General features: G+C 39.0%; 1 protein-coding gene across 1 annotated transcript in view; it reads left to right on the forward strand.

Annotated features, from left to right (window-relative positions):
* Positions 1 to 15,485, forward strand: part of Lama2 (laminin subunit alpha 2) — a 606,823-nt gene that overhangs the window by 473,631 nt on the left and 117,707 nt on the right. The window contains 4 exon segments of the mRNA XM_052169299.1: positions 2,330 to 2,441; positions 7,084 to 7,103; positions 7,105 to 7,247; positions 8,534 to 8,744. Coding sequence (XP_052025259.1) covers positions 2,330 to 2,441; positions 7,084 to 7,103; positions 7,105 to 7,247; positions 8,534 to 8,744 — 486 coding nt within the window.

The raw sequence follows: 15,485 nt of genomic DNA on the forward strand, positions 1-15,485 counted from the left end.
AGATGGTTCAGTGGTTAAGAGCACCAGTTGCTCTTCCAGAGGTCCTGAGTTCAATTCCCAGTAACCACATGGTGGCTCACAACCATCTGTAATGGGATCCGATGCCCTCTTCCAGTGTGTGTGAAGACAATGGTGTACTCATATAATAAAAAAATTATTTAAAAAAAGATTAGAGGTATTAAATTCTTAAGGATTAGTGAACCTGATGGTGTAACTCTACTGGTAATATATAAAAGATATTGTTAAGGCAAAAACTAAACTTTAAGTCAAAAAGTATATTTTTTTGTATAGTAAGATATACTGGTGCTGGTAGATACATTTATTCATAAGATGTTGAAAGATGTTGTAGACCAATTCCATGATGGTATTCAGTGACATATAAAAGGGGTCATGGGGGGCAGAATCAGGACACAGTTTACATTACAGAAACCTCTAAGTTATTTCAGGTTGTCAATATCTTGATTTTTTTAGCCTAGTTAGCAATAAAAAGTAACATTGAAGAAGTGTGTGTGTGTGTATGTGTATGTATGTATGTGTAAAATTATTTGACCCATCTAAGCCATGAGTATAAATAGCTAGAGAACACTGATCTGAAAGAAATTACTGGGACACACTTGTAACAATTGCCATGGAAGCAGGTAATTCAGATACTTAGAAATTATATGCATAGTTTACTTCTAAAAAGAATTGTCAAAAATCTAAAGAAAAAATAATCCCATTATTATTATTTCAGAATAAGTCAGAGCATCAAGTGCTTGGCTAGTATTCTCCAAGTCTTTGCTGCCTGCTACAAACAAGAGATTTAGATGGTTGCAATGGATTCTTCCCTTTTCATCCTTGTGATGTTAATACTTGCAAATTTAAAAACTGGGTAACAATAGCAGGAATTCAGGTTCCACATGACTTCAACCTATTACTGACTCCTTTTGCAATGGGGCTGGGGCTTAGGCTAGAGAAAAAAATGCAGATCAATTCCTGTGGCATCTCCTGTGCCATGTGTTGTGCTGGCCAAATAAACATTTGTTATTTAAATCCACTTGTATATTTATAAAAAAAAAAAAAACATTAATTCTCTGGTCATTCCTAGAATGAGAACATTCTGATGCTAGACCGGTCAGTGGTTCTCAACTTTCCCAATGTTGTGACCCTTTAATACAGTTGTTCATGTTGTGGTGACTCCCCCAACCATAAATTATTTTGTTGCTATTTTATAACTGTAATTTTGCCACTATTATGAATCTTAATGGAAATGTATGGCATGCAGGATGATCTTAGGTAATCCCTGTGGAAAAAAAATCATTTGACCTTCAAAAGGATTGTTTGCCCCCCCCCCAAAGATGTCATGACCCACAAGTTGAAAACCACTGCTGTAGATTGCTACAATGATGCAAACCTGAACATCATGGAATATCATTCAAAGGCACTTTTTATTCTTTGATTCAGTCAAACTAGATTACTGGCATCTTTTGAACAAAAGGGAAGTCCTATTGCATTGAGTACCAAAGCTTAAGCTATTGTGACAGAAACCTTGTATTTTTTTAAAGAAATACTTAACGTCATTCATTCTGTTTGTATTTCACTATGCCATATTTGCATTGAACAAAAATCCATCCCATTGCATCCGAGGAATGTCCAGTGTGAGCACCAAGGACTATGTTTCAGGCTATGCATTGGAAGGGAGAGCTGTCTTGGGGCTTCCGTTTCCTTTTGTTGATCGTGGCGTATGATTCTGCGATTACTTCTTGTGATATCATATGGGAAAGCAAGTATTAATTCTGCCCTAATGTTTTACTGGCATCTTTGGAGGGTTACAAAACAGCATTTACTGCTGAGGAGCTAAGTACTCCCCGCCCTCTGTGTTTTTTAATTAACGTATTGATCTAAACTGAATCCATAGAATCAAGCTTATTGAGACAGATGGCCAGTTCCTCCCTCAAGAGGTCATTGCTGCATACCACATGGTTTCAGAAAATAAAATCCAGAGAAAACGGCAACATGTGGAGGCTGGGATTCCATTAAAGACTTTGGCATTGGAACCTTGAAGATATACTTCTAAATAACTATATTTTAACACTCCTGTGTCACTGCCTATAAAAGGGACTTTAATAGGACCAAAGACAGCTCTCTGATCTCCATTTAATGGAAACAGTCATAAAGTTTAATTGTATACTTGAGCACAGGGTATCATTGCCAGTACATCTGATCAATAATTCATCGATTGCATTTGGCTCAAAATAAAATTTGAAAGAAAATTTAGCCAGAGGGAGCTTATCTAGCTCTAACTTTATCATCTCTATTAATTATGCTTTTCCTAAATTTGGATCATTAGGCAACCAAAGTGACAGCAGATGGTGAGCAAACAGGACAAGATGCTGAGAGGACCAACACCAGAGCAGAATCCTTGGAAGAATTCATTAAAGGACTTGTCCAGGATGCTGAAGGTATTAAAAAATTGTATTTTAACTTTTTTCTCTTAAAGAAAAATTAAAAGAAGGGATTGCAGGGGATTCGAATAGCCCCTTTAAGGAGGTGTCATTTCTAACTTCAAGTTGTAGGTGTAAAAAGCATTTTGGTTGAGATATTCAGGGTCATGAATTGCAGAAATCTACAGCCTATAGCATTAAGTGAGCCACAACAGTTGATGAAATAATGATTATGGGTGTAGAATAGGACTGAATTCTAGGATGTTTAAATAATTCATTGAAAACACATGGCTTTGCTCTTTGTCTGACCAGAGCTACTGAAAATTTGTTCATCTTTTCTTTCTAAAAGTTAGTTTCACCATTCTATTTGGTACAAAAACACTGTTCTTTCATTTCTCAAAATGGTTCTTTAAGTGCTTGGTACTAGTTGCAAGAGAACATCTGGTGCTTGGATTTGGCTACCCGAGTTCACCAGAGGCTCCCTGGCATTTAGTCCAGAGTTCCCTAGGAATTAGTTCTTGGCATCTCCCAATGTGACTGAGAACTGAAGTGGAAGTCACTTCTTTGGGCAAAAGCCCAGACTAAGAGGCCCTCAGCTCTCCAGTCTCTTGAAATAAATGTTAAATATGCATGCACATTCGGAAGGTTCAAAAAATGGCTTTTTTTTTGGTATGCCTCTAAACATCTTTAAAGATGTGTAAAGTTAAACATCTTTATTGTTCTACAATGCTGGGGACTTTTGTTATTTCTTTTGGTAATATGGAAACATAGAGGGGATATGAGCCAAACATCATAGTAGAGTCTAACTGGTAGTAGATCTTTGGTAATGACTGACTCCCCACTGTGGAGCAGTATCATTTTTCAGATGAGGTTGCTCTTTTTTAACATAACAAGTTACTTCCTCTAGAAAAAGCATCTCAGTTGATCTCACAGTGCTGCATACTATTGTATAAAACTATTGTGTGCTCCCCCACCCCCAGGCATTATTTTCCACTGATGCTATTTGAAAATGCCTCCAAACAACAAATGTAGGACAGAGAGCTGCTTTTCTCCAGGTGGATCTCTGGAAGTTAACTTTTCTCATCTTCTGTCTGAAGTCTCAATGCCCAACAGCCTCCTGGAGACAGTTTTTAAAATCAGTTCAGCTTTGATCTGAGGGTCAGTGATTAAGAGTACTTGATCTTCTTGTAGAGGACTCAATTTGATTCCCAGCATGGACATCAGACAGCTGAAAAGTGTCCTGTAAAGGCATCTGCGTGCATGAGGTATACACACAAATACTCAAGGTACATGCACACACAAATAAAATAACATTATACACACAAGCACACACACATACACATATACATGCATACATAATCAACTTGTTCATAAACATAACAGCTAAAGGACATCAGCATAGTGGACATCAGTTTCAACACAGCTTCCTTTTTTCATTGCAGTAAGTCTTTTACCCTCTTCCCTCAAAGATAAAGAGAGAGCTGGTAGTTTGATCAACATGGCCTTTTCGTAAGTTTTCTGGGTATCATCTTACAGTTTGTACACTGGCACTAAGTCACTATTAGGGGCAATGTAAAGATGATACTCAACCAGAACTGTGGGTCTATAGACCTGATGAATCAGCAGAGAGATGGCTCATTTTCTACGTTATGCTTTCGTCAGATGATCTGAGTACATCTGTAGTGCTAGCATATCATCTTCTAACTGAGGTGTGGTGTCTTGGGGGATAGTTATATCTGAGGAATTAGAAGCATGGTTTATTTCTGCCAGCCGACAGTATTTGGTAGAATTAATAGAGTTTTTACAATTACATAAAAGTTCAAATTTGCATACACTATGCCAGAAATATGGTAAATTCTAGCTGAGATGCTTTACAAGATGTGCTATAAAAGGCTTAATGGTTTGGGGAAGAGGAACAAGGGAAAAAAGAGATGAGGGGGGAAGACAGTAAGGAGGAAGGAAGGCAAGGAGGAAAAGGAATTGCCTAAATGTTAACTACATCATACTACACAGCCATCCTTCTTGTTCCTTGTCCTACACCTCAGTGGTGGGGGTAATCAGGAACACTTTTCTATCTTGTTAGTGATACTCAGTTGCTGTGGAAAGTGAGTGGTTCTACCTGGCATTCAGATAGATGGCTTGTTCATCTCACGTAGTGTCTTCCATCGTTGAGTCATGACCTCTTTATGGATAATCAACTTCTATTCAACCGCAGGGTATTTTTATGTCAACTGTAATTTTATATCTACTATGCCTTGACTCTTGATCAGATCATGAGTAAATTACAATTTTTCTCCTAGGTTAGAGAAGTGAGGGACAGAGATCAGCCCATTACTATTCAGTCCTGACTTGTTGCAGGACTTAATTAATACTAGTCATCTTCCTTGGCTGTTTCTCAGGACAGACTAACAAATTCCATTTCTAATAAACTCAGAAGAGAGTTTTTCAGATTTAATGTGGAGAGTCTGTTTGCTTCCTCCAAGGAACTGGTTGTTTTACGGGTGCTGCCTTCTTCTCTTAAGAAGGCCACATCTATTCTCTGGTATGCATCAGCAGCTGCCATGATTTCAAGCTGATTTGTGACATTTCAGAACAAACAGTATGGCATGCCTTTCTATCTAGAAATATTTTCCTCATTTTCATTTTTCCTTTCCTTTTATTTCCCTTTATGTTGACTTTTATCTTGTATTTAAAAAGTTTTCATTAGCATAAAACCCTCTTCTGAAATAAGATTGGAATAAGTAAAGTCAATTCATATAATATATTTTACAATTATTTTCAATCCTGTGGGAAAGATATTGAAAAGGACTGTATATACTTTGGAATAGAATTTAATAACACATTAATCTTTGGTTTATAATCTCATCCTGCCTATACAAGCAATAGAAGAATCAAACCTTGTCTGCTTGACTTTCTGCTCAGTGCTGGGGGGTTCAGTGTATGCTGGGCAATGGTCTACCACTGACCTCTGACCCTTGGGCCTCTTATATAAAAATAATGTTCTCTTTCTTAATGGAATATCATTTTCTTATACATATATGATGTATGTGTAAGAAATTTCCATAACCCATTAATTCCCTTAGTTCTTCACATGTCACCTCAGTTGAAGAGAAGAGACATGCATTCCAGAGGATGCAGCTGAGACCTGGGCTTCCTCTGTTCATTCTTTCCCTCCCAAACTCTTCTCTACAGAGATTTATCTTTAAGGACAGATATAAAAGACACTAGAAGGTCCCAGAGGCCCCATCTTTATTTACTATCATGTAGGAATTAAATTTTGCATCATGATTTTGGAAGGAAAATAAACATTCTATCTTTAGCTGTGATGTTCAAGAAGAAGTGCTGGCTGCAGCAACTTTCTAAGTGAACTCATTTATAAGGAAAGGGGATGAGGGATTTGGAAAGAGCAGGTGAGCTAGACTCAGCTTCTTCTACTTGCCAGTGTTCTTTATACCCAGAAAGCATCAGAAGCCTCTGATGAGAGGCTTGGTCAAACGCCAGAATGTAGGTACCTGACTCCCAGAAGTTTTGTCTCAGCTGATCTGTGGTGGGGCCTGGGAATCTGCATTTCTTTTAAAAAGCTCCAAGATGCTCCTGCTGCCATTGGATACTGTACGGCATTTCAGAGCCCACCCTGGTGCTGTGTGAACCTGACTTATGAACTCTGCCCAGTGCAAATCTAAAAAATCTCTCCAATAAGGAAAGTTCAAGATTTATTACATTTTAAGGAGGTCTTCAGATATACCTTTAAAAGTTTAAAAATAGCTCTTAGGTAGGCCAGACTCTTCACTCTGAGGATTTTCATGGGTAATATTGTAGAAATATATATTCAACAGACAAAGAACTTGAGAAAATATCTCCCTTCAACTCACCAAATTAATGTCCCAGAGAAAACTCTTCAGAGAGCATGAGGCTAAAAATGAATGATAGTGCTATGTAACTGTTTCAATTCGCCAAGTTTTTAAACTTTTATTTGACAGAGAATTCTTTTTCCAGATGAAATTTTGTGTAGAACACCAACCTGTCATGCAGTTTCTTGGCAGAGCAGACATCATTTGTAGAGTCCTCAAAGCACCTGGAGAATCCTAATATTCCAAAGAGCACAGCTCGAAACCCTATTTACTGCACTGTAAACACGGACTCCTGGGATGGGCTTTGCTGCTGAAGGCATCTTTCTAGCCTAATCTATTTCCCCTAGACTGATGAACCTTTCCTCCTTTAAATCTTGAACATGACAGGGCTGTAGAAATGCATGAGCAGGTCAGTGAGTTCATAGCCTAGAGTGTTTCCATTCCCAGGATTCTAAAGCTGGTAGATATGACTGGTCACCAATGCAGAGGATCTTACATGTTCAGTGACACGGTGTTGAACCATCCATCTCCTACTTTTCCCTCTTACCAGAAGAGAGGTTAAGTCTGTTCCTTGTTTATATGCCCTCCATTACACACAATGCCTTAAGCACTATGTTCTCAGAGGAAGTTTAGCCTGGAGAACTATGTCACTTTTTTTCTCTTCTTTGCTGACTGTCCTGGCACCCACTCTGGTTCTCAGGACGAGCAACCTGGGCATGGTGAGAAGACCCAAGTATTGGGTGCCAGTTTTACATGTGACATTCTTGTTACTTAACTTACAATATTTCCCTTACCTCCTCCCCCGACAGCCGTAAATGAAAAAGCTGTAAAAACTAAATGAAACCTTGGGACATCAAGACAGAACAGCAGAGAGAAACTTGCAAGAGCTACAGAAGGAGATTGACCGGATGCTGAATGAACTGAGAAGTAAAGATCTTCAAACCCAGAAGGAAGTTGCTGAGGATGAGCTGGTGTGAGTAGACATTCTAGGAGCTTTTCGTCTGAAAAGTGAACAGTATTATTATGTCTCCTAAGTTTCTGTCCCACAGGTGAGCAGAGCACAGTTTTTCAGGTCTTCAGTTAGCCCTTTGCTTTAAAATCATGTTTGCCTATATATAAAATAATAAGTAACTGAACTTTGGAGTGTTACTTTTATAACTAGGCTGATGGGCTTGTTTTGTGAATTACTGGTGTAAGAAATATTTGAACTATCAGTAAACTCAAAAGGCTGCAGATATGATTTGCTTCTTAGCAGGGGCTTGCTTGTATGCACAATGTCTGATTGTGATCCCCAGCACTATGTAACATGGACGGGATGACACACGTACAATCCCAACACTTTTAAGATCAAGTGTTCCTGCCTAGGAAGATCTAAAGTTCGGGATCATCCTTGGCCACAGAACAAGTCCAAGGCCAACTTAATGTACATGAAACCCTGTCTCATTGGAGGAGGAGGAGGAGGAGGAGGAGGAGGAGGAGGAGGAGGAGGAGGAGGAGGAGGAAAAGAAGATGAAGAGGAGGAGGAGGACAAGGAGGAGGAGGAGAAGGAAGAGGGGAGGGAGGGGGAATGGGGGGAGAGAGAATATGGGAGTAGCAGATGGAGAAGAAAAGAGGAAAAGGGAGAAGGGGAAATAGGAGAAGTAAAAGGAGGAGGAGGAGGAGGAAGGAGGGAAAGAGGAGGAGGAGGACATGACCACTTACTTTAATAAATGACAAAGTCACACTCAATGTCATCATTGTTTACCATTTTAGAAAATTCTGTTAAGCGAAGTCAAGGACTTTTCAGACTGCTGAGTTATAAGAAAAAAGAATAGAGATAAAAATTATGGCATTAGGCTAGGATGCAAAAACATGAGAGTTCTATCTACAGTTACTAAGCAAGCTTGTCAACAGTCCCATAGAGTCAAAGGAAGTATCTCATTGTGATGGGACAGCTGGAATTTCCATCTGTTTGCTTTTGCATGTGCAACATAAAGTTTTCTTTTATCAGTCACAGTGTGACCATGACACAAGCCCCCTAAACAATTAAAAATGTTAGCTTACTAATAAAGTGAACTAATTTTTCAATTTTAATAAAAATTTCTGCCACAATTAGATATCAATTCACCTTGATAAGCATTGTGAATTTGTTGCCATGTTTTCATGTATTTTTTAACTTTTTAATGTTAGCATCTCCTTGTAACTTAGCTTAATATTAAAAAAGACTTAAGATGAGCAGTGATGTTATTTTGTATTCTTGGGCTGGGGGGGTATTTGCAGGGCAGCAGAAGGACTTCTGAAGAGAGTAAACAAGATGTTTGGAGAGCCTAGAGCCCAGAATGAAGTAATGGAAAAGGATCTCCAGGAGAAACTGGCAGGGTACAAGAACAAACTTGATGATGCTTGGGATCTATTGAGAGAAGCCACGGAGAAAACTCGTAGTGCCAATCGCTTGTCCGCTGCCAACCAGAAGAACATGACCATATTGGAGGTGAGAGCTAGGGGTCCTCTCATCACTGTCTTGGAATGGGGAGCAGGTTGAACATGTCTAGAATAGTGAAGTTGACGTATGTCTCAAAGGACAAGGCAATGACTCTGTAAGGTCTTCTAAGAAACAAAACAGTGTGTGTGTGTGTGTGTGTGTGTGTGTGTGTGTGTGTGTGTGTGTGTGTACGTGTGTACGTGCCTGCCTGTCTGCCTGCCTGTTTGTCTGTCTGTTTGCCTGCCTGCCTGTCTGTCTGCCTGTCTGTCTTTCCATGTGTCCATATGTCCTTAATGGCCGTCTCCCACTGAGTCGATGTCATTTAGATCACTAGAGTATGGAAAGTTTATTTAAAAAAAAATGTCATGGCCGGGTGGTGGTGGTGCATGCCTGTAATCCCAGCACTTGGGAGGCAGAGGCAGGCGGATTTCTGAGTTCGAGGCCAGCCTGGTCTACAGAGTGAGTTCCAGGACAGCCAGGGCTACACAGAGAAACCCTGTCTTGAAAAACCAAAAAAAAAAAAAAAAAAAAAAAGGCATGGAAGCAGCTCATCCCTGAGAGATGCGGAATCTCATGTCAATGGCAAGTTACCACCTAGAAATCCATATGGGGTCAATCCGTTCCCCAGTCTACAGTGAGTCATTATAATGGAACTTGCACAACGGATGGCTCAACCCCAGGACCATACAGTTTTGTGATTTACTGTCCCCCTCCACAGGCTCAGTACAGAGACCCAGTTGCCAGCAACCAGTTCAGTTCCCTCCACTTGTAAGGGAGCTGAGCTTATGAGAAACCAGAGAGATGAGAGCTGGAGGAACTTCCCTACCTTCTCTAGAATGAATTTATGGACAAGAAATTTTCAAAGGGACAAGTGTGACTGATGAGTCTGGCTTATTTTCCCTCCTTTTCCTCACAGAGAGCAGTCACCATTTCCTGGAGTGCCATTAAGCTTAAAATAAAAAATTAGGTTATTTTCACCATCTCCCCATCCCTTTCTCCTCCCTTTCCTCCTCCATCTCTTCCTCCCTCCTTTCCTCCTCCATTACCTTTTCCTTTCTCTTATTGTTTTCAGTGTCTTCCTTGATCATAACATAGTTAATGCTTACGTTCCCTGATACTATATTTAGTGTAGACAATTGTTGTTGGTACTTAAACACCTTCCTCTCCTTCTACAGCCCACCCCTTTCTGTTGTCTTCTTAGAAGATCTAAGTACTACAGGAAACCCATAGCTCTGCTAATGTAGAAGTCCTCAATAATTCAGTAGTCCAGCATTGCACAAGATCTTTAAAATGTTTGTTGAATGTCACTGACAGAGAACTAAATAACCACAAGTTTTAGTTTTTGCTCTTTTATTTGAACTGTTTTCGTTTAGGTCTAAGGACAGTCAAATAAAAGAAAATTGGAGAAAACAGTCTCCAATCTGGGATTTAGCCTTGTCACAGTGGTAGGCAGCAGAGGTAGACGACTTTCACTCTAAATCATGTATCTAATCTTAACAAACCTGGGACCACAGACACACTAGCTATAGTCAAGAGAAAGCACTGTCTGGAGAGGCAGGAAGTGCAAAGGCTGTGCTATCACAGGCTGTGTCATGACATACTCAGCCCCATGACACCCCAGTGCAATAACTTACAGAGTTAGCTCTCTACTTTATGGAAACAGTTTAAGAAATTATAATTCCCTGTGTGGAAAGCATACTAGGTATTCGGGAGTTATTTTGAGAGCAGTTATAGTGGCACTCTGAATAGAAATTCCAGCTGCTCCTCACACTGGTGGTGAGTAAAACCCAGAACTGTACTTTTCAGGCACTATGGGAGAGGCTTGGGGCCTATGCAGTGAGCCCTGGAGTTCCAAGTCCTCATTTGAGTATTTTTATATCAGATACTGTGCTTAAATAGATGCTTATTTAAATACTTGCTGGATAAAAGAGATGACTTGTGTAAATTATCATGAATAAATTATGTATAATTTAGGTTGACAGGGCTACTAAGATTGATGTTAAACTAGCCTTTAAAAATTGTCACCTGGGGCCATTTGAGATTGCTCAGTGGGGAAGAGCCCTTATACCAAAGCCTGATAAACTGAGTTTAATTTCTAGAGCTTTTGTGGTAGGAGAGGATTGACTCTATGCCCTTTGACCTTCACATGCACATTTACATAAGTATACATACATATAGAAACATACATACATAGACACAGACACACATACACACACACACACACACACACACACACACACACACACACACACACACTCACACTGTTTAACAAAAGTCAACTGGAGAATTCATTAAACAGAGTTTATCCATAGTCTTTGGGATTCCCTGAAGAATCTGCACAGGCTCTTCTAGGATGTTACCTGGTAACCTAACCACATCCTGAGATTTCTTAGATTCACTTACTAGCCAGACAGATTTGTAAACAGTGGGTTTAATAATGATGTGGCTTTAAACATCCATTTTAAATATGTCCATAGTTAAAGGGTCATCCCCTGAAGTTAGGGTAACCTACCAGGGCCTAAATTCCTAAAGAAAACTGATTTTTTCCCTCCCACGGTAGCCAGTAGTTGCCAGTAACTCCTTAGGAGTATGACTTCATGAGTTCCCTCGTATCACTGGATTAATTTTAAAGAATTATATCTATCTATATGAGCCTTCCTCTTTGGTCTCTTACATACTCTGAATTCCATGTCTTGGGTATTCTATAACTTGCATCAATCTTTATCCATTCCTTTTTATTTATCTTTATAACACTAATCTCATGATGACCTAAGACAACACACTCATTAATGCTGTGAGTTTTCCCTCTTGTGTTAGGTATCTCTCAATTGCTGCAACAGAACAAATACAAAATAAAAAAAAATGATGAGGAAAAGGTTATTTAGATTCAACTGGCAGAGGTCTTGGTCCATGGCCAGTTGCTTCACCATTTGTGATCTATGGCAGAGCAGAGAATCATGGCAGGGAGCTAACAGTGGAGAAAAGATGGGAACCTTATGAAAGGAAGGAGTGAAAAAGGGAAAGAGAGAAGGGAAAAGAGAGAGAGACTCATTTACTAAATGTTTCACTTCTGTGCATTAGTGGTACATGTGGCCTTTGTTCTCTTCCAGAGGAGTCATGAGAAGTATATCTTTATTCTGGTTGTATCCGCAGAGCTGCAAATGATGTTCAGCACAAATACAACAACACATTTTCGTAAATCAATAAAAAGAATGTCACAAAGAAAACAGAGATCAATGTTTTCTCCCAAAATTCAAAATTTCCATATTTCCTTGTTTCAAAGCTAGAGTATATCATCTAATCTGAAAAATTAGGTCCCTTTAAAAGTTCTTTACTGTCTATATCTTCATTTGCTTTAGTATGATAAAGAACATAGTGACCTTATATTGAAGATGGCTTGCTAACAGACCCAGTTAAAACTATATACACATATTCTCCAGTTTTTTTGAAACTGAAACTGAAATAAGTTTTTGGTTAACATATCCACAGAAATAGCTCTTCCTCTGATTTGGTGTATTATTTTAAATGACCTTAGTGCATTAATACAAAGAAGCCACAATCAAAAGAGCACTTTTGAACTTCTGTGTACACTATCACTTTACATAAGTTTATATAAGAGTGAAGGTTTGAATGGCTATTATATAAAGAATTTCAGACTCTTGAAAGCAAAATGTGGTCAGAAATCAGGGACACTGAAAGTTCTGCATTTGTTGTCAAAGAAGAGGCATTGACACATCAAATATTCCACTGAATCTTCCAGAGTACCTCAGTTATCTGTGTCACAACAAAACTTCACCTTCACTTGTTCATTCCAAACCATTCATTGAGGAAGTTCTTAGAGGTACTAGAGAGACAGTTATGCAGAAGACTTTCTCTGTGGGATCCACACTGTTGTAAAGAATGTATTCATGGTACCGATTAGAAAGTATATATGATCCTTCTAGTTTCCATCTGTGACTGGAGCTGATCCTGTACCACAGCACCAAGAGCTGATTCTGTGCCATAGTGCTCCATACCTAAATACTGCAGGAAGAGAACTGGCCAGGAGTGCAGACACACCTGTGAGCACACGTAAGACCACCACTTCTGCTCTGCGGGACGTACCCAAAGACCTCAGGGACAGAACTGAAGAGGAGCCAGGGACAGGATCCTTCCTGTTTCCATTTGTCCCCAGAGCTGATCTTGTGACACAGCGCTCCATACCCCAATACTGCCAGTAGACAGCTGGTCTATCAGGAGTACTGACACACAGGCTTGCAGGAAGGAAAACCACAGAGACAGAAACACCAGCTAACACCAGAGATATCCAGATGGTGTGAGATAAGGGCAAGCAACAAAAACTAAGGCTACTTGGCATCGTCAGAACCCAGTTCTCCCGCCACAGTGAGCATTGGATACTACAACACACAGAAAAGAAAGACTCTGATTTAAAGTCATGATGATGATAGAGAACTTTAAGAAGGACATAACCCCCTTAAAGAAATACAGGAGAACACAGATAAACAGGTAGAAGCCCTTCAAGAGGAAATACAAAAATCCTTTAAAGAATTACAGGAAAATACAAACAAACAGGTGAAGGAATTGAAAAAAAAAAACATCCAGGATCTAAAAATGGAAATAGAATTAATAAAGAAATCACAAAGGGAGACAACCCTGGAGATAGAAAACCAGGAAAGAGATCAGGAGTCCATCACCAGCAGAATACAAGAGATAGAAGAGAGAATATCAGGTGCAGAAGATACTATAGAAAACATTGACACACAATAGTCAAAGAAAATGCAAAATACAAAAGGGTCCTAACCCAAATATCCAGGAAATCTAGGACACAATAAGAAGACCAAACCTAAGGATAATAGGTATAGAAGAGAGCAAAGATTCCCAACTTAAAAGGCCAATAAATATCTTCAACAAAATTATAGAAGAAAACGTCCCTAACCTAAAGAAAAAGATGCCTGTGAACATAAAAGAAGCCTACAGAACTCCAAATAGACTGAACCAGAAAAGAAAGTTCTCCTGTCACATAATAGTCAAAACATAAAATACACAAAACAAAGAATATTAAAAGCAGTAAGGGGAAAAGGTCAAGTAACATATAAAGGCAGACCTATCCAAATTACACCAGACTTCTCAACAGAGACTATGAAAGCTAGAAGAACCTGGGCAGATGTTATACAGATTCTAAGAGAACACAAATGCCAGCCCATGGTACTATATCCAGCAAAACTCCCAATTACTATAGATGGAAAAGCCAATATATTCCATGACAAAACCAAATTTACACAATATATTTCCACAAATACAACCCTTTAATGGATAATAGATGGCAAATACCAACACAAAGTGGGAAACTACACCCTAAAAAAAGCAAGAAAGTAATCTTTCAACAAACCTAAAAGAAGATAGCCATACAAACATAATTGCACTTCTAACAACAAAAATAACAGGAATCAGCAATCACTATTCCTTAATATCTCTCAACATCAATGGACTTAATTCTCTAATAAAAAGCCATAGACTAATAGACTGGATACTTAAACAGCATTTTGCTGCATACAGGAAACATATCTCAGTGTCAAAGACACTACCTCAGAATAAAGGGCTGGAAAAATTTTCTAAGCAAATGGTCCCAAGAAACAAGTTGGAATAGCCATTCAAATATTGAATAATATTGACTTTCAACCAAAAGTTATCAAAAAAGATACTCATCAAAGGAAAAATCTACCAAGATGTAGTCTCAATTCCGAACACCTGTGCTCCAAATGCAGTCACCCATATTCATAAAAGAAACTTTACTGAAGCTCAAAGCACAAAAGCAACAGCCATTTTTATTTTTATATTGAGTGAATACCCAACAGAATAAAATTCAAAATCACTTAGAATGTGACTCAGTTGACAAAGTGCCTCCAACATAAGCCCAAGGAGCTGAGTTTAGATCTTTTATTCAGCAGCCCACGTCTGTAGCCCCAGAGATTGGGTGTAGAGACAGGCAGATCCCTGCATCTCCTCAGCTAGTCAGCAAGATGCATCCTTGAGCTCTGTGTAATAGAGCTCACAGTGACAGACACTGTGTCAAAAGTAAGATGGGGAGGGACCGGGAAGGATATCTGTTGCCAGCATATGTGCATGTACGTATGTATACATGCATCTACTTGCAGATATGCCCTTACCCGCCTAACAATATACATACGTACACCACACATATGAGCCAACACTCAGATGGACACTGACACTTACACTCACATACTCACAATCACACACACAACACACTTATATACATATTCACACCACTCATACACTCACACACTCATACAATCACACATACACTCATATCTTCACACACTTATACACATATATTCTCACACATATTCACACCACTCCTCACACACAATCATACATACACTCACTCACTTACAGTCTTGCATACACCTACATACATATTCACAAAACTTACACTTCACTCCACTTACTATCAGACACAATCATAATACACTGACATATTTACACACGCATACACAACTACATACTTATTCATACCACTTTCACACATACTTATTCAGACCACTCACATGTACTCGCACACATACACACAATCATACATACATTCACATACTCATACACAGATGCATATATATTTACAACACTCTCATACACTTACATACATTCACACATGGACACACATACACACAATAATACAGAAAAGAGAGTACTACGAACAAAATCATCAACATAATGGTTAACACTCACTCAGGA

The sequence above is a fragment of the Apodemus sylvaticus genome, chromosome 23 (genome assembly GCF_947179515.1).
Source record: "Apodemus sylvaticus chromosome 23, mApoSyl1.1, whole genome shotgun sequence".
Taxonomy (NCBI): domain Eukaryota; kingdom Metazoa; phylum Chordata; class Mammalia; order Rodentia; family Muridae; genus Apodemus; species Apodemus sylvaticus.